We start from the raw sequence: 19,990 nt of genomic DNA, 5'->3' as shown, positions 1-19,990 counted from the left end.
GGGGAGCACGGTAAACTGAAAGTGCTCTTGGCCCACCGTGAACCGCAGGTAACGCCGGTGGGCCGGCAGGACGGGGATGTGGAAATATGCGTCCTGCAAGTCCAACGCTACCATCCAGTCTCCGGGGTCTAGGGCAGCTAGAACCTGAGCCAAAGTCAACATCTTGAACCGTTCCTTACGGAGGAAGGCATTGACGTTCCGAAGGTCCAAGATAGGGCGCAGGCCCCCTTTGCCCTTCTTGGGAACCAGAAAGTAGTGGGAATAACAACCACGACCCACTTCTGGACTCGGAACGCGCTCGACGGCCCCCTTGGCCAAGAGGGCCGAAACTTCCTCGTGGACAAGATTCAAATGATCCCCCGAGAGACGGTGGTGCTGCGGTGGCATGGCTGGAGGGGTCGTCTCGAAGGGGAGGGAGTAGCCCCTTCGGACGATTTGCAGCACCCACCTGTCCGATGTGATGGACCGCCAGTGGAGCAGGTGATGGCGAACTCTGCCGCCCACTGGCGTGGAATGGGCCTGAAAGCTCGGACTAGGAAGGCTTTGAGGCGGATGCTGCCGGGGTGGATGTGGGCTGACCTCGTCGTCCTCCAGAACCGCCTCGGCGGAAACCACGTCCGTGACCGCGCGCAGGTTGGTTCTGCGGCTGGTGGCTAGGCGCACGTGAGGAGGCACCCCTTCCTTGGCCACGAAAGGGGCGAAAAGCGGAAGATTGCGACCGCGGGGCCGAGAGGCCCAAGGACTTGGCCGTAGCCCGGGAGTCCTTAAAGCGGTTCAGCGCACTGTCCGCTTTCTCGCCAAACAGGCGAGAAAGCGGTTCAGTGCACTGTCCGCTTTCTCGCCAAACAGGCGAGTGCCATCAAACAGCATGTCCATGAGAGTGCTCTGGACATCGCCCGAAAATGACGTGGACCGCAGCCAGGCGTGACGTCTAAGCGCCACTGTGGTAGAAATGGCCCTACCCAGCGAGTCCGTGGTGTCAAGCCCACAACGTATAGCATGTCGCGCGGCATCCCTCCCATCGGCCAGAGCCTGGGTAAGTCGTGTCCGGACCTCCTCCGGACACAGGGGCAGCGCGTCCTCCACCGCATCCCACAGAGAGTGGGAATAACGGTCCAAGAGACAAGCGGTGTTCAAAGACCGCAGGCCCAAACTAAGGGAAGAGAACAGCTTCTTGCCAAACTGTTCTAGTCTCTTGGAATCCCGGTCCGGCGGGGCGGTCGGGAAAGAGGATTGGGAGGTGGAGGCCTGGATAACCAGGCTCTCAGGGGTAGGGTGTTGGGACAGGAAACTGGGTTCGCCCGGAGCAGGGTGGTGGCGCCTGGCGACGTTCCGGTCCACAGGAGGAACTGTGGAGGGCTTGGACCAGGTGCCCTGCAGAATGTCAATGAGGGCCTCATTGAATTGCAGCAGAGGCTCAGTGGAGCTTGCTGCAGACTGAAGCACCTCAGTAAGGACGTTAGTCCTCACAGCCACGGCAGGCAGCTTTAGCCCAAGGGCTGCGGCCGCCTTGCGCAGCACCACAGAGAAAGCAGCGCCCTCCTCCGAAGCCACAGTCGGAGGAGAGACAAATCCAGTGTCTGGAGAGGTATCCAGGCCACTGGCCTCCCCCGGTTCATCTGCCCAGTCCTGGGACAGTTGAGCCTGAACGGCCATAGGATCCTCAGATCCCTCCCACTTGTCCCCATCATCCGACTCCTGGTATAGAGGAGAAAGTAACGGAGCCGGGCGGTAGACATAATGTGTCTCTAGCGGCGTCGATCTCGGCGTCCATCGACGCCGGACCGGCACCGGGCCCGGAGTGGGACTGAACCGGGGCTCGACGTCGAGCGGAGTCGGCGTCGGGGGTGGTACCGGTGTCGACGCCGGCGGAGGAGGCGTGACGAGGTCGACCGGCGTCGACGAGGACTCGAGAACGGGTCCCTCGGGCGCTTGCGGCGTCGAGGCCGGAGCAGTCAACGGCGCCGGGGCCGGAGCCACCGGCAGGCAAGGCAGCCCAGTCGGGTCCGCGGGGCCCGAAGGCGCACCAGCGGGCGCCGACGGCGGAGCCAGGTTCCTCATGGCCGAGAGGAAGGCACTGACTTCCGCCGGCGTCGCGTTAGTCCCAGGGACCGGAGGGTATGGGGACGGGCGCGGCGCCTGCGGCTCCGCCGGAGCCGCGGGGGTGGAACCACCCTGACCCTCGGCCGAGTCGCGCGACCGGCGAGGGGAGTCCGAAGAGCGATGTCGCCTCTTGGACTTCTTGGAATGCTTCGACTTACCCGAAGACTTGGATCCCGACGACCGATGGTGACGTCGGCTGCGGCTCCGCGACCGATCCTTGGACCTCCTCCTGGACCGGGATCGAGAGGCACGCGGAGCCGAGTGGCGAATCTCGAGAAGCTCACGGGACCGCTCCCGTCTAGCCTTCGAGGTCAGGGCCTTACAGTCCGAGCACGACTCCGCGTCGTGGTCGAGGCCCAAGCAGTACAGGCACCGGCGGTGATGGTCCGTAACCGACATCAATCGGTTACAGTCCGTACAGGCTTTAAACCCAGGCATCCTACCGGCACCGGTGTCGATTGACAGGATCAAAAAGGATCAAAAGGGGTAGCTCTCCCGGATCTGCGCTTACTGGCGCGGAAAAAAGAAGAACTGACGTCAGCGCGCGAGGGCGGCGTCTAAGTACTCCGACGACGTCATCCCGGCGCACGACGCCGACGACGGACGCGGAGCCACAGACGACGCCTAGCGACGCGCAAGGGGTATTGCTGACGAAAAATCTTCCGGATCCAGTCTGACGCCTGGGGATATTCTAAGGTGAGGAATCTAACTAACGTGTTTCTTTCAGATACCTATATGTCACCCATATGGCAGGCTCTTCAGTCCTCAGGGCAGAGTGCTTAGATATGAGTGTGTGGGTTCTCCTGCATGAGCAGGACACCCCTACAAACCCCAGAGTCGATTCTCCAGGTTTTGTAAGTGCAGTCAGCCATTTTAATACATATAGTGGACATCAGTCATTAAGAGATGTCTAACACTATAGTGCCTGCACTGAACCGGGTCAAATGTGGTATCAAACATATTGGAATCATACCCAAACTCCGATTCCAGTGTTGGAGGTTATGATCCCAAGTACTGGGGGCTCCCTTGAGGTACCCTCCTGGATGACCAGTAACAGCCTTTCAGGGTCTGCCAGCAGGCTAGTGCTGCCGACGACCAAAGACACGATTTTGCCCTCCTACCGCTGAGCCAAGCTCAAGCAGGGAAAGGTAAAACAATAGGTTTCCTGTCACAGGGAGGTGTGACCACCTCCCAGACAGGACTTAATGTATTGGGCTGGAGTGGGGCTCTTGCCAGCACCACCCGACTACTTTGAAGGGCAAGTTTTGTGCCCTCCTTGCATACTCCAGTTTGAGCCTGTTAAGGTAGCTCTTGGCTCCTCCTCTGGCAAGAAACGGGACAAAGGACATGGAAGTGTCCTACGTTCTGGCCAGCCCCTCCTCTTCCCTAGGGTACATAAGAGCTTACCAGTGGGTGGTTCCTTAGATTTGTCATGGGACAAGACTCAAGCCTAAAACCACCTCACTCTTCGACTGTCTGGACACTTGGACTTCAAAGGACTTCGCCTGGAACCGAGACTACACCAAGGAAAACTCCCGCTGCTCCTGGTCTCGCTGTTCTGCAAGTCTTCACCATCTGTGTCTGTGCTTCTTACAGGATCTTCACCAGACATGTGGGCTTCAAGGACATCCAAAACCTCCCATGGAGTGAAGGAGTTATTCCCCTGCATCTGTATGCACCGCAACGAAGCTGACCGGTCTGCTCCTCCAGACGTACCACGGACTTCGAAAGGCTCAGCAACATAGGTGGTGGTTCTGAAACTCCCTCGAGGCCTGACCTGTCCTCTCTGCAATGTTGAGGCCAATATCCCTCATTGGGACCGAACCCCTGTGCAAAGCGTTAACTTGCCGTTGGCAAGGCTTGTTGGCGTTGCACTCCAGAAATCATGTGGCTACAAGAGGCTCCGGTGCTTGCTCGGGGCCTGCTCTGACTCTCTTGCTGTTGATGAGTCTCCTTGGAGCCTGCTGGTCCCAACACTCCTCCTTCCTCATTCTCCATGTCAGTTGGGGCTACCAAGGCTGGTTGGTGCTCCCACCAGACACCAACCCCCTGGAAACCAACATCCGACGTTGGAAAGCTAATTAACTATGAATGATCTTCCTCAGCGCCGCCTGGTCCTCACAGCTGCAGCGACAAGGTCTCCGTTAACACTTCTGAACCTTCCGACATCGGTGGGCAGTCCACTTCTGTGCCTCCTGGTCACCTTCGAGTGGCATAGACTCTGTCCCCTCTGCTTACAGGTTCTCCTCTTCAAGAATTCACCCTTGGATTCCACCAGACTCTTGCACAGTCTTCTACAGCAGCATATTCTTTGAAATCCTCCATTGTGGTCTGCGGCAGTTTCCAACATCACTTCCCACCTATGCACCCAGCTTCCCTGGTGTAGGTATAATGGTTCCTGGTTTAACCACGGATGGGATGATCCTCTAACCTTCTGTCTTCCACAGGGTTTTTTTCTGGGTCCACTGGGAAGGGTCCTTCTTATAAACTGAAACCGCTACTTTGCAGTTGACTTCTATTGGGCACATGGCTGTGTTTTCATTCTGCACACAGCCTCCCTGGGGATCCAAGGTACTTACTTACCTTGGGGGGGTTCCTGGTGTGTTAGTGAGTGTTGTGTAATATATAGACATTTTTATTAATACACTGGGTGGCTCCTTTTTGCTTTACCTACACTACAGGATTAAACTGGTAAAACAAGCTGCTTAACACCCTTTCAAAATAAGCCTAAAGCTGCTCTTCACTGATACCACTTTGAGAGCTTTCTATGGTTCTCAAAGACCACTAAAACCACCATAAGGGTTGCGTGGATTAGCGCTAGGTGCATCACTTAACTAAGTGTGCACCATATACTGAGCCAGCCTCCTAAAATGACAAATTACAATAACAATAATGATTGATTTCAATGAGATGGGGAGATTTATCAAACTGGGTTAATGGCATGCTGAGCCCCACCAGGTAGAACAGGTTATGGAGATATAGAAATAGGAAAGCTATCATCATGTGCAGCATGCACAAGGATCTGAAGCGATCTCATCATGCACTCAACACATTCGAACCATGTATGGTCCACTGTTGCAGGGAACTGAACAAACCTTTAACCAACAACTACTGTAGTCTATCTCCACATACAGGTAAAGGTAATGTCTGTGTCTGAGAACACTGCCAATTACTGCATAGCCTAGGAATAAGAGGTAGTACGCACCCTCATTAAGAATGAGAGTACACTCTGGGTGTCCGTAGTCAAAAGTTATCTGCTCTGATTATCAATGGAGGAAAAAAGGAGCTCCTCTAGACTTACATAACGGTAGAAATCATCTGCGGGAAAAACATATGTTAATTTAGAAAAAGGTCAGGGAGGCAGAGCATTTCTGAGCAGTTCTGATAACTTTAGTCCCAAAACAGACTACGCCACCGCTTCTGGGCACCATGGCTCATAGATGCTGGTCAAATAAGGTATGTGGTTTCTCTTGTGGACATGAGCAGACAATCAGTTTCATCAAGCCAACACTGAAATCATAAAAGACAATTTTTGTATTCTACTATGAGTGTGTATGTATGGAAACACAAAACATAGTACTGATCAGATGAAACTAGAGGCATTTGCAGTGCTTCACAATATATCACAATCTTTGTTTTCAAATAGATTGGTGCAGGTCTAGGTATTAAACTGAATGTTGGAAAGGCAGGCACATACATCCAAAATATGTACGATCAATAAGAAGAGGGTGCATAGACACTTCTTTGTAATGTACACTTCAATAGGGAGCGTACCCTCTTGCAGCACTGAACTCAAGCGAGAATTCAATGTAACTGTTTTTAATTTGATAAGTTACAAAACAATTTAGAGTATTATTAGGAATTCAAAATTAAAACTTGAATGGGGCACTGTTCTGCGGTACATTGCTTACCTACTACAGTGTCTTTGACTTCCTTGTGCACTGCCATCAGTTTATCACACACTGCATCCCCAACCAGGCCAAATCCATGCAGTAGCAACTTCAAATCAAACTGGTCCAACTCGTTGTCATCATTATCCCCAGGAATGTAAATCTCAATTCCACGATTTCTCATTGCTCTGGATATCTCACCATGGGCAGGATCCATTGAAAGGAACAACCTGTTGGATACCATTTAAAACCAGATAAAAATCACTCACAGGACACAATATGCACATAGACACCACTCCAGCCTAAGCACATTTGCAATCTCAAATATGAACTGGGAACTGCTACACAACAGTACATGCAATACAAAAACATCAAAAGAGTAAGTTGGTGAATAAGGAATTAATTATAAATGACATGCTCACTCCCAGCTCTATCCAGCGCTTTCTGCCAATATGTACCGCATGAGAACAAAGGGGAGATAGCACGAGTAGCTGATGGGAGTAGCACAAACGAGGGGTGCCAAACTAGGTTACAGGATGCACTTAAATCAAGGTAGTAACAACTAATGGTGATGGTAAAAATTCCAGCAGAAGTAGTATTTTCATAAAGAAGGCAATTACAGTTTTCAGACATTAGCCTATTACTCTGATTTTGTGGAGAACTTAAGTACACATGAAGGTCATAAATGGACAGAAATAGTAAAATAAAGAATCAAAGATTATGAATTGATACAAAACAATTCAAGGTGGCACTTCAGCATTAAGGCTGAGCTAGACCAAAATAAAATCACATAAGGATTACATAGTACATTAAGTGTAGATCACACTTTCAGAAACATATCATTCAAATCATTTTAAAAGTAGCAGTAGTTAAATTCATTGAGCCATCTTGCCTTCATGCAAGTCTTCATCATGCAAAACATGTTTTGCGGCATTGGGGAAAATCATTTTTGGCCTTTTTTCAGCTCCCAAAAGAAAAATTGGGACCCAAGATAAGATCTAACTTTAACAAGCTTGTTTGTTTTACCAAGAACGTTTCTGCCTACGCTTCACTGATATTGTCTTGTTAAGTACACCATATGTACTGAGATCTGAATTTACTCAGATACATTTCTTTACATATTTATTGAAAACATCTAAACAAATGTGGTGGAAAATAGACATAAAAATAAACCATCTTCAAGCGTGGAATAGGTACAGAGGGTCCCTATGTACATCCCTGTTGGTGGATTTGGCAATGCGACGGAAAGAACTTAAGGAAGTGTTGAACCAAGGAATGTAATTCATTATATGTTACTCAGAAAAGTGTTTTACGTTGCTGCTGATGCAAATATTATCCTGTATGTGCAACTGATAAAATCAATAAAATGTTATCCCAAAAAAAACAAAAAACATCTTCACACATCTTGAATGGTGAAATGGAACACCTAGATGCGACACCGAGCTCTAATGCACTACCTTTTTAGGAGCGGTGTGAAGAAATGTGATCAAGTCAAGGTGGGATTTGTCTCCACCAAATGGAGTATTACTTATTCTCCTCATACTATTAGCTGTTTGGTAAATCATTCCACCTTAAAGGAAGTGTTTCTATTCAAATGCAAAAGGCAATATTTAACATCTGAAAAGTACACTCAAGCATCAAACTGTGACACTAAATTCTTCATCTCTTATATGTAATCTATACAGTATAAAATCCTTATTTGCTACTTTCATGTCACTGTCTCCAAAGCAAATAAGGCAGGCTTTACAGTAATAACCAGCATTTGTGCATGCAACATGCACAAAGAGCTCTTGTGAATGACTGAGTTTACCTGTGATGCTACATGCAACAGATCCAATGGATTTGCAAATGCATGTTAATTCTGAAGTAAATAATTTGGCGTAAAAGGTACTAGAAGCCCCTTCCTCAAAACTGAATGCAAAAGCTGTGCCGTTCTGCCCTTTTTGTATTTCTGCATTATAGCTATATTTTTCTTCTAAAGAACACAATAATACGGCAAGTCCCCTAGAAGTGCCCCATTGCTTAATCTACTGTGCCCTCTCAGTACTGGGCTCTGGCACCGGTGGATACCCAAAGTATTTCCACTTTTAAGTACGGACTGTTACTATAGCACAGGTTAAATGGATTGTGGCTGTTTTGGCATCCAGTATCAATACAGGCATAGGGGCATTTTTAACCGCACCTCTGTGGGGAGACTGGCTAATACCACTCCCCAGTTAATGTTTATCCAACCCCATCAATGTGTCCTCATTGCATTCCTGATGTGTGCCAAAGATGTGTGTGTGTGTGGTGTATATCTGAGATGTACTGAGAGAATAGTTAGTTGGAAGTGGTGTGCTTGCTGCAGAACACAATTATTCTGTCATACAGGCTACCTTCAAACCAGATACCAGTGGTACCTGATGGGTGGGCATTGTGTTGCCACATTCTATTTGTTACTTTAAATATCTATCTACATCATGAAATGCAGCTCTTTCCAATCGTCTTTTGTTGATAGCGGGTCACCTGGGTACAGTGAGCTGTGCAGAGCAAATTTGCCAATGGCTGAAGCTGCGCTCCGGCTGCTGCATTCTCTCTAGATTGAGCAAAAGTCTGAATTCCTGCATGAAGTTTAGCTGATGACCCATAAAGAGAATGAGCGCTTACCTGTCTATAAGAGGTGTTCCACTATGCCTGCAAGGATATAAGACATACCAAACACAGGAAATCTGCACTCATTACCTTCAGTCACACTTTTTCAGGTGGATACACTTTCTAACACATAAATCTCAGTTTTGGAATAGTTGTAGGTGCCAGAGAGGGTATGTATTTTCAACAACAACTGCTCCTGATTGCCTGTAGATGGAACAGTTGGAATCTCTGGTGGCCGTACACCACCCAAGAAGGGACAGCCCACAACCACATACAGGCAACACCAATGTGCTCTGGCATCATTTCTATTTTACACTCTAATGACCTCTCGGACTCAGCTCTATCAAGAGTATGCCGAAACTAACTTGGGATCATTTCAACAGGTACAAGAGTCAACTCCAGAAAAGGAATATGTTACCTACCTTGTAAGCACCTATTCGTAGCATGTACTGCTGCAGATTCACATGCTAAACACACATCATGCCATCTAGTGTTGGCCTCAGATTCTACAATTTGTTTTTCTCAAATAAGTATTTGTACTACTGATGAGAAATCAAGTCTTCTCCTCTTCGATAAAATGTGCATGTTCCAACGGCTCCACTGGTAGATTGTTTCATTTTTTCCACCATAATGGCGAGTAAAGATGGAGCTAGTAAAGTTACTCTAAAAAAATTAATGTGTGTGTAATAAACTAAGAAATATGTACATATTTGTATCTATACTGTATAATACATGTAAATCTGACACTAGTGTATGCCTGCCAGTGAGGCGGGAGGACGTAAGTGAATCTGCAGCACTACAGGCTACAAATAGATGCATACAATGTAAGTAACATAATCCATTCATAGCATGTGTTGGCTGCAGATACACATGCTATGCATAGACTGTAAAGCAGTACTTCCCTCACGGAGGCTCTAGGCATCAGATGGTGCAGATGTTTGAAAAAGCTTTCGTAGGACTGTTAGTCCCACAAGAGATTGCAGTCTTGCCTGGACACCCATGCAATAGCGTTTGGTGAAAATGTGTGGATTAGGCTTTGCAGATATAAAATAAGAGGGATGTTGGCCAGGAAAGCCAATGAAGCATCTTTCTTTCTAGTAGAATGTGCATGTGGAACTGTTGGTAAAGAACGTTTGGCTTTAGTGTAGCAAATCTGAATATGTTTCACAATTCACCGTGCAATACCTGGTTTGGAAATGGCTTTACCCTTTCTTAGATTTGAGAAAGCCACAAGACGTTGTGTTTTCCTAAATGGTCTAGTTCTTTCAATATAGTACATGAATGCTGTTTTAACATCTAGTGTAGGAAGTGCTCTCTCTGCCATGGTTGCTGGCTTAGGGAAGCAACCCGGTAAATCCAGTGTTTGGTTTAAATAGCAAGGAGAAATCACCTTGGGAAGTAATCTGGGATTTGTCCACAAACGTACTTTATCTTGAAAAACCTGGAAGTAAGGTTCTTCTATGGTAAGTGCATGGATTTCAATAAACTCTTCTTAGGGAGGTGTTAGTTGCTAGGAAAGGAACCTTCCAAGAGAGGTACTGTATTGGACAATTATGCATCAGTTCAAAAGGTGTGCCCATCAGCCGTGTAGGAACAACGTTTATGTTCAAAGAGGGTACATGTGGTGCAACTGGAAGAATTATTCTTTTCAACCCCTTCATAAAAGCCTTAATGGCAGGTATTGGGAAAACAAAAGTGACTAATGCTTACGTTTCTGGAGATAAGCCACAAGGATCAGTCGTATGAGAAGTATATTCAAATGTCACTTTTGTAGATGTAGGAAGTAGCATACGTTTTGTTGTATAGTAGGTGTGCAAGGGTCTATTGCTGGGCTATACAGTAGTGTCTAAAGTTTTTCCACTTGGCTGCATAACAAGCTCTTGTGGTGGGGCATCTTGCCTCCCAAAGAATGTCCATACACTCCAGAGTAACCAAGCTCTATGACTTCAAGAGCCAGATTGCTAGTTTGAGTTGTTTGGGATTTGGATGTCTGACCCTGCCTTTGCTTTGAGTGAGAAGGTCTGGTATGTTTGGGATTCACTCATGAGGTACTAGGTAGAACTCTAAGAGCGTCGAGAAACAGGGTCGTTGGGCCCCGGGTAGATGCTACTAGAATCATCTTATGAGATGCTCGTTTGAGTTTCCTGACAAAATATGAAATGAGTAGGAGAGGCGAAAAAGCATACACAAACATCCCTGACTGTAGATAGTGGTACGTAGAGAAGTTTTGGAATGTTGAGTAACCTACAGTGGCAAACATATCTATGACCACTGTACCCCACCGCTGGAAGTATCGGTGGAGGAATTGGGGGTGGAGTTACCTCACATGGACTTGCTGCTGCATCCTGCTTAGGAGGTGTGCCACAGAATTGTCCACTCCCAGGAGATACTCTGCAAAGAGGTTAATGTGATGGTCGATAGCCCAGTGCCAAATGATCTGTGCAGCTGAGACCACTGTATCAAGTGTGTTCCTCCTTGTTTCTGAATGTAATGCATTGCTGTTAAGTTGCCAGTTCGTAGAAGAACGGTCTTCCTAGAAATATTGGGGAGGAAGGCTTTTAGAGCCATCTGAATCACTAGGAGTTCCAGCACACTGTTGAGCAGCATTTGCTGCTAACTGGTCTAAGGGCCCTGAAATGTAAGATCCTCCATATGCGCACCCCACCATTTGAGTGATGCATCTGCGGTGATAGTCACTTGCTGGATCAGGTCCACAAAAGGTCTGCCCTTGAGCAGATTCCAGTGTCCCACGAGACCAATGACTGACGGACCCTAGGCTGAATCAACACTAGATCCTCTAAAGTGCCCTCGCTTGTGACCACTGCGATGCTAGACACTACTGTAAAAGCCTCATGCGGAGCCTGGCATGTGGAACTATTGCTATACAAGAGGCTATCACGCCCAGAAGGCGCATCACTGTTCTGACAGACTGGAAACGATGCACCTGAAAAAGAGCCAGTTAGCAACAGATTGAGAACTCTCTAGGCATTGGGGTATGCTGTGGTTGAGACCAAATTGAGGCTTGCCCTCAGATATGTCTCCATCTGGAGAGGTTGCAAATGGAAGTTGGTTGCATTTTTGGTGAAACCCAATTTGTGCAATAGATTGATGGTGGCCGGTGTATCCTACAGGCGCCTCCGTCTTGTTGAACTCTTGATCAAGCAATCATCGAGATACAGGAAGATATGAATGATGTGTCTTCTCAAATGGGCTGCCACTACTGCTCAGCATTTGGTAAACTCTCTTGAGGCTGTTGTCACCACAAACGGCAGACCTTTGAACTAGTAATAACGTCCACTTACCATAAACCTGATGCACAAGAAATGGTATTACATCCTGCAGTGTCACCATGTGAAAGTGCTCTGACAGAATTTAACGATTGAAAGGGCATAGGATCAGTATCAGCCTGACGGTCCCCTCTTTTCTGGGTATTACAAAGTTTAGGGAATAGACCACCTTGCTGTGGGGTATGTGTGGCACAGGCTTTATAGCATATTTTCAACAGGACAGCTTTTACCTACTCTTTGAGAAGGTGAAAATGCTGAGGGTTGAGGAATGTTGGAGGTTAGTTCCAGGCAGTACCCATTGCGTACAATTGATAGCACCCACTAATCTGATGTTATTTCTTGCCACAAGTGGTGAAACTGCTGCAGCCTTCCCCGACAGGTGTTTTATGTCTGGGGAAATGTGTGGCGAGTCACTGTATGGAGGTGGAAGCTCACTTCCTGGGAGTATCTCTTCCTCTGCCTCTCTGGTTACACCCCTTGAATACCCCTCTGTAGCACCTTTACCACCTTGCTGGTGATATGATTGGTGTTGGTTTTGTTATGTATGGTTGAGAGAGGTGGTGGTCTTGGTGGCCTCTCTGCCCTGATGTCTGCGAAAGGATTGCTGAAATGGAGCAGTGGACTGCAGTTCAGTGTTCCCCCATGGATTTTGCAGTTTGTGTCCTGCGATCTACCTCCGGCCAAAGAGATGTTCCTCACCAAATGGAATGTTACGGAGGTGTTGCTGCACCTCGGCACAGCGAGGCATGCCTACACAGAAGTATTGAGTAGGTTATTCCTCTTGCTCCGGTGTCTGCACTGCCTAATGCACAACACATAGTTGCGTTTGAGATCTGCCTACCTTCGGTGACTAACTCCTCTTCTCTTTTTGTACTGCTCAGGGAGATGTTGCAGCAACTCTTCCATGCCATCACAAGTAGCCCTATTATATTGTGGTCGCAAACCCACTGAATTGGCTACAAGCCAAATATTGAGTGGCCCACTGCAACCATTTCACTGTCGCATCTATGCATTTGTTTCCTTATCAAGGGGACACACGCGTTTCCAGTACTCTGAGAGGCTGCCCTCTATCTTGTAGTTGTTACAACCAGGGCGTCAGCTGTTGGGTGTCCACTGATATAAAGTGGGTTAGTAGGGAATGGCTTGCATTTCTGTTCTAGATGAAATGTCAATACCCTAGTTCCACTGGGTCTTTGAATAGCTCTGTGGAAGCTTTCAGCATTAACCCTAAAATTGTTAAATATTGAACCCTCGACGCACAAGTTACTACTTGTGTAACGATATATCTGTAAGAGACATTAGTTAGTGATAGATTCCTTACCTTAGAATATCCCCAGGCGTCAGACTGGATCCGGAAAGTTTTCTGTAGCAGTACCCCTGCGCGTCAGTAGGTGGCGTTGTGCGGCTCCGCGTCCTTCACTGGCGTCGTAAGCGCCGAGATGACATCACGGAGACTACTTAGGCGCCACCCATGCGTGCTGACGTCAGTTCTGTACACTACTTTCCGTACCAGGAACGCAGAGCCATGCAAGAAACTGACCACTGGCGCCATGAAACTAGGGCCCTGAAAGGGAAATTACTTTAACCCTAGAATTAGTTCGCGGAACGGGGAGGCTGGGTGGGGCGGTAAGGAATCTATCACTAACTAATGTCTCTTACAGATATATTGTTACACAAGTAGTAACGAAAAGTTTCTTACCTGTCGGTGTAGTTTTGCAGCTTGAAGATCTTTCTGGATTCACTATGCTGTGCATTATTCCGCGATCTTGTGGTTGGGTCCGGATTCGTAGTCTTTTCTTTGTTTTTTTTTTTTTTTTTTTTTTGGTGCCCAGGTGGGCGTCGACGTCCACCATTTGGTGCACCTCCCGTGACGTCGTCGTGCTTCCTGCGGAAGTCCCACCTTTGGGGCGCCATCTTCGGGTTCTTTTTTCCCTGTTTTTTTTTTTTTTTTTTTTTTAACCCTAGGCGATTGATTAATCCTTTTGTCCATATTTCTGTACGTTTCCACTTCTTTGATCCTATCCATTTCACCCCCTCTTCCTCCAGCCTCATCTTCCTGGCGGAGGTGGGTGGGTTCGCTAGTGAATCCAGAAAGATCTTCAAGCTGCAAAACTACACCGACAGGTAAGAAACTTTTCGTTTTGCAGCGTGAATCTTTCTGGATTCACTATGCTGTGCATAGACTTTGTAGCGGTTTTCCTATTTTTGTGGTGGCTGGGTGGAAGATGATCGCTGGTCGTTGAAAATGTGTTGTAGCACCTTCTGTCCGACCTGTGCTTCCTTATTCATTTGAATGTCCACGCAGTAGTGCTTTGTGAACGTGTGCACAGATGCCCAAGTTGCTGCGAGACAAATGTCTTGGATGGGCGTGTTTGCCAGGAAGGCAACTGTGGCCCCCTTCTTCCTTGTGGAGTGAGCTTGGGGCCCCTCCGTTAGCTCCTGTCCAGCCTGTTTGTGACAGAATTGAATAGTGAGGGCAATCCACCTAGCGATGGTGCCCTTGGTCACTGGTCTACCCATGAAGCTAGTAGCAAAGGACACAAACAGCTGCTTCGACTTCCTGAGTTCCTTGGTTCTTTCAATGTAGTGCATCACCGCTCTTCTGGCATCGAGGGTGTGCAGGGCCTTTTCTGCGTTTGTAGTCGGGTTTTGGAAGAAACTCGGTATCTGGATACTCTGATTCATGTGGAACGCCGACACTACCTTGGGCATGAAGTGTGGGTCCGTCCTCAGGACTACCCTGTCTTTGTGAATTTGAATGTAGGGCTCCTGTAGCGTTAGTGCTTGAAGCTCGCTCACCCTGCGTAGTGAGGTTATGGCCACTAGAAAGGCAGTTTTCATCGTCAACATTTGTAGAGTGGCCTTGTGAATGGGTTCAAACGGCGCCTTCATGAGCTCCGTCAGAACCACGTTTAAATTCCATGCCGGCGGCGGCAACCTTTTCGGGGGTGCCATTCTTTTGGCTCCCTTCATGAATCTCTTCACCACCTGCGAGGTGAAGAAACTTCCACCCTTCTCACCTCTGGTGTAGGCAACGATCACTGCTAGGTCTACCCTTAGGGAGCTCGAGCAGAGGTTACTCTTTAGAAGGTGTGTGAGGTACCTCAGCACAGTTGAGTCTCTTGTCATTCTGTTTTGCAGGCCCTTTTTCCTGCACCACACCGTGAATCTCTTCCACTTTGCGCTGTAGCACTTTCTTGTAGTAGGTTTCCTTGCCTCCCGTAGCACTCGCATAGTGCTCTGAGGTAACCTTAGGTGTGCGAACTCTAGGTCTTCAGGAGCCATGCTGCTAGGTTGAGTGTCTCTGGCTCTGGGTGCAGGACCTCCCCGTTTTGCATTGAGAGCAGGTCTTTTCTCCTCTCGAACCTGTACGGATTGCCTTGCGCCATTTCTTGAATCTGTGAGAACCATGTCTGCCTCGCCCACTGTGGAGCCACCAGGATCAGAGTCATGTTGCTGGTTCTGCACTTGTCGAGCACTCTGTGCAACAGGGGTATCGGTGGAAAGGCGTAGGCAAATGTCCTCCACCAGCTTATCCATAGGGCATTTCCCTTGGATTGCTGATCTGGTTGCCTGGACGCGAAGCTTTGGCATTTTGCATTGTGGCGTGTTGCAAATAGGTCTATTGTGGGAGTCCCCCATCTCTGGAAGATTTTCTCCGTTTCCTGGCCATTGAGCTCCCACTCGTGCGATGCCGAGGTCTGTCTGCTCAGCCAGTCTGCCTCCACATTGTCCTTCCCTGGTAGGTGAATTGCCAGTAGATCTATCTTGAGAGGTATGGCCCATCTCCAAATCTCCTGAGCTAGGGATGAGAGGGGAAACGACTGTGTCCCCCCTTGTTTGTTGATGTAGAACATCGCCGTGGTGTTGTCTGTCTGTACCAACACCCTCTGGCCGAACAGGTGTCTCTGGAATGCCTTCAGGGCTAACAGTATCGTTTTCAACTCGAGGTAGTTGATGTGGCGGACCGCGTCTGCTGGGGCCCATAGACCCCTCACTCTGAGGTTGTCCATGTGCGCTCCCCATCCTTTCTGCGATGCGTCCGTGGTAATGGTCACTGTTGGGATTGGTGGTGTCAGGCTTCTCCCTGTTGTTATGTTGTCTCTGTTCCACCAAGTTATCTCCTCCTGCACTGCGTGCGTAACAACCACTAGATCCTCCCAACTTCCGTTTGCTTGTGACCATTGCTGTTGCAGCCATTCCTGGAATGGTCTCATGTGCAGGCGTACATTCGGCACCAGCTGGATACAGGACGCCATCATCCCCATCATCTTGCTCACCGCCCTCACTGTCAGAACTCGCCCCTTCTGGTAGAGCTGCGTCTCCTTCAGTAGAGCATCTGTCCTCCTGTCGCTGGGCACTACTGTACTGTTGAGTGAGTTGATCTTTGCCCCCAGGAAAATCTTTACCTGTTCCGGTTCCAGCGATGATTTTCCCCAGTGGATGGAAAATCCCAGATTTGTGAGGGTGTCTGTTACGCGTTTTGCGTGCCTCTCGCACTTCTCGCGTGAGTTTGCCTTGACTAGCCAGTCGTCCAAGTAGGGGTATACGTGTATTCCCTGCTTTCGTAGGTGTGCCGCTACCGCCGACAGGCATTTTGTAAAGACCCTTGGCGCTGATTTTAATCCGAAGGCCAGGGTTGTGAACTGGTAGTGTTCCTGTTCGATGTTGAATCTTAGAAGGCCCTTGTGCCTTCTGTTTATTGGGATGTGAAGGTAGGCATCCTTGAGGTCCACGGTGACCATGAAGTCCCCTTCTCTTATCTGTGGCAGTACCTCCTGCAGTGAAGTCATTTTGAACCTTTGCGTTCTGATGAACTTGTTTAGGTAACGGAGGTCCAGTATGGGTCTGAGGTCTCCGTCTACCTTCGGAACCACGAAGTAGTTTGAGTAGACCCCTCTGTTGCGTTCCCTGAACGGCACTGTCTCTATGGCTCCCTTTTGTAGGAGTTTCCGCGTTTCTTCTCTGAGTATTGCCAGTTCTTGGGCCGATCTCTGTCTTCCCTTCGGCTTCCTGTTTGGAGGTCTTTTCTCCAAGTCTACGCAGTATCCGTACTGCACAATGTTCCGTATCCACTTGTCTGTGGTTATACGCCGCCACTCCTGAAGGTAGAACCTCAGCCTTCCGCCTACTGGTGACGTATGCTCGTAGGCTCTTGAATCTTCTCTTCCCCCTGATGACACTTTTTTGCGCCTCACCCTTGGGGACCTTACGAGGGTAGGCGTCTTCTTGCGTGCTGAGTCACTTCGAGGAGGGCTGATCGCCCCCTCTCCTCCTTTGGCCACGTCCGTTCCCTCTCCCGCGAAAGGACTGGCCCCGAGGTTGATATTGCCAGCTTTGCTTCTGCTGACTTTGTCCGTGACCTTCGCCCTGCTGACCTTGTTGGAACGCCTGGTGCGATGTCCCTTGTTGGCTTGCACCCCTACCGTAGGGTCTCCTCGAGGGATTACCTCGTCTCATTCCCCTCAGCTGTAGGGCCCCCATGGACCTCGCTGTCTCGTTTTCCTTCTTGAGCTGGGTGAGCTTTTCGTCCACCGTTGCTCCGAACAGTGTCTCTCCGTTGAAGGGGGTGCCAAGGATGTTGTTCTGCACTTCCGGTTTGAATCCCGAGATTCTTAGCCATGCATGCCTCCTCTCTGTGACCCCTATGGCCATGAGTCTTGCTGAAGTCTCTGCCCCATCCAACGCCGTCTTTATACAGGAGTTGGCGATGTTCTTGCCTTCATCCACCAGGTGAGAGGCTCTCTGGCGGTATTCTTCGGGGAGGTGCTTTACTAGCTCCCCCATCTCATCCCAGTGTTGGTATTGGTGTCTATTGAGGAGTGCATTCGAATTCGCCATGCGCCAGTGCATTGCGGCGTTCCTCTCGACCTTTCTGCCTGTGAGGTCGATCCTCCTGCTCTCCTTATCCGGAGGTGGCCCCGAAGTTGCTGGAACGTTGGCCCTTCTCCTGGCCGTGGAGGCTATGATGGAGTCTGCGGTGACGCTACCCTTGATGTAAGGTGGGTCCAGGGAGGAGTGCTTATATTTCTTCTCTGTCCTGGGCGTGATCGACCGGCAGGTGGCAGGCTCCTTGAAGGCTTCTCTCCCCTGGTTCATCACGCTTTGTAGCATGGGGAGGAACTGACTCCTAGTCTGGATGGGGAGCAGTGTTTCGACGAGAAAATCGGCTTTCGGCCTCTCCTCGTCGAGTTTGACGCCGAAGGCCATTGCTGCGCTCTTCACCACCATATTGTATACCCCGATGTCGTCGGGTGGCGAAGGCCTCGAGGGGTACGTGTCCACGGCCTCCTCCGGGTTTTCGGTGTCGAGATCGTGCCATTCGACGTCGTTGCTGGTAGATGCCGCCGATTCGTAGAACGACTGTTGGTCTTCTTCCTCGGCTTCTTCCTCATAATAGGGCTCCTCTTCTTCCTCGAGATCCCTTGTCAGCCCTTCGGCGTCGAACTCGCCTTCGACCTCGACGACGTCCGCCGATGAAACCGTTGGAATCTTGAATTCCTTCATCCTGGCGTCGAACTCCTTCTTCCTTTGAAGGATGTTCTCCATTTCGGCCTCGAGCCGCCTCTTCTTTTTCTCCATTTCGGAGATGCTTTCGGCGTCGACCGCGGGTCTCTTCGATGAAACTTGCGTCGACGTCGAACGTTCTTTCTGCGTCGATCGGCCAGTTTCATGGGACGATTTCGACGACCCTTGCCTTTCGGCGTCTTTCTGCCCCAGGGAGTCCTTTTGTAAGGATCCGCTTGGCCTTTTGTCCGAAGTTCCCCCTTTGGACGTCGAAGTTTTCGGCGCCGGGGCTCCCTTCGTGGACCTTGACTCAGTTTTTCTCGAGTCACCCTCGTGTTTTCGAGGTGTCTTTTGATTTGCGCTCGACGATTCTCTTACCTCGTCTTCTTTTTTCTTGTCGGTCTCTACGACCGTGAAGTTTTCGGCTGTCTCGGCGACGTTGTCCTCGTCGTCCGTGTCGAGGCCCAGCTCGTAGAGTGTCGGGGGTTTCCCTTTGCCATCCATGTTGGCGTTGGCTCTTCTCTGCCTCTCTCTCACTCTGAGTGTCTTCGGCGCGAAGGCTGAGCAGGCGTTGCAGTCGATACTCCGGTGATCCACCGGTAGGCAGAGGTTGCAAACCGGATGCTGGTCTTTCTGCGCGAACTTGTGGTGGCAGTTTGGGCAGAACTTGAATGGCGTCTTGTCCATTTCGCTCAGGGTCTCTGAGCGTGCATTCTCCAAGGCTGTCGAAGAAAAAAGGTTCGCTGGTCCTCTTTCTTCGCGCTCCTGATGAAATCTGTTCTATTCCTGATGTCTTCTCTTGATTCTATCGATGAAACTCGCTTTTCTTCCTTCTTCCTCCGAGTGAATTTCTGGAGCTTCCCGATGACGATCCAGACCCAACGGCGGAAAAAAGAATCTGAAGATGGCGCCCCAAAGGTGGGACTTCCGCAGGAAGCACGACGACGTCACGGGAGGTGCACCAAATGGTGGACGTCGACGCCCACCTGGGCTACAAAAAAAACAAAAAAAAAAAAAACAAAGAAAAGACTACGAATCCGGACCCAACCACAAGATCGCGGAATAATGCACAGCATAGTGAATCCAGAAAGATTCACGCTGCAAAACTTGTGCATCTGTAAGAGACACGTTAGTGATACATTCCTTACATTAGAATAGATACCCCAGCAATACCAACCCCGGTGGTGGATCCGCGAAGAGATTACACCAGAAAGTCACGGAGAACAGACTGGCCAAAGAAGCCGTCTCTCCGGACCTGACTGTCAAGGCAGTAGTGCTTAGTAAACGTGTGCAGCGAGCCCCACGCAGCTGCCTCACAAATGTCCTGCAAGGGGAGGCCACGTCCCAAGGCAGTAGTGGCTGCAGTTGCCCTGGTAGAATGGGCACGCAGCCCCACAGGAGGCTCCTTCCTAGCCAAGGAGTAACATGCTTTGATGCACAGAAAGACCCACCGAAAGATGGTCCATTTGTGCACTGCCTGACCTTTTTTGGCTCCCACGTAGCCAACAAAAAGCTGGTCATCCACCCAAAACTGCTGTGTACTCTTTAGATAGAATGCAAGTGCACGTTTTG

At 49.3% G+C, this 19,990-nt stretch overlaps 1 protein-coding gene across 1 annotated transcript in view; it reads right to left on the bottom strand.

Annotated features, from left to right (window-relative positions):
- Window positions 1–19,990, bottom strand: part of MDN1 (midasin AAA ATPase 1) — a 2,002,810-nt gene that overhangs the window by 1,056,273 nt on the left and 926,547 nt on the right. The window contains exon 46 of the mRNA XM_085611158.1: window positions 6,015–6,223. Coding sequence (XP_085467284.1) covers window positions 6,015–6,223 — 209 coding nt within the window. The remainder of the gene's footprint in view (window positions 1–6,014; window positions 6,224–19,990) is intronic.

This window comes from Triturus cristatus, chromosome 6 (genome assembly GCF_964204655.1).
Source record: "Triturus cristatus chromosome 6, aTriCri1.1, whole genome shotgun sequence".
Classification (NCBI taxonomy): Eukaryota; Metazoa; Chordata; class Amphibia; order Caudata; family Salamandridae; genus Triturus; species Triturus cristatus.
This window is presented reverse-complemented; position numbering and strand designations above follow the sequence as displayed.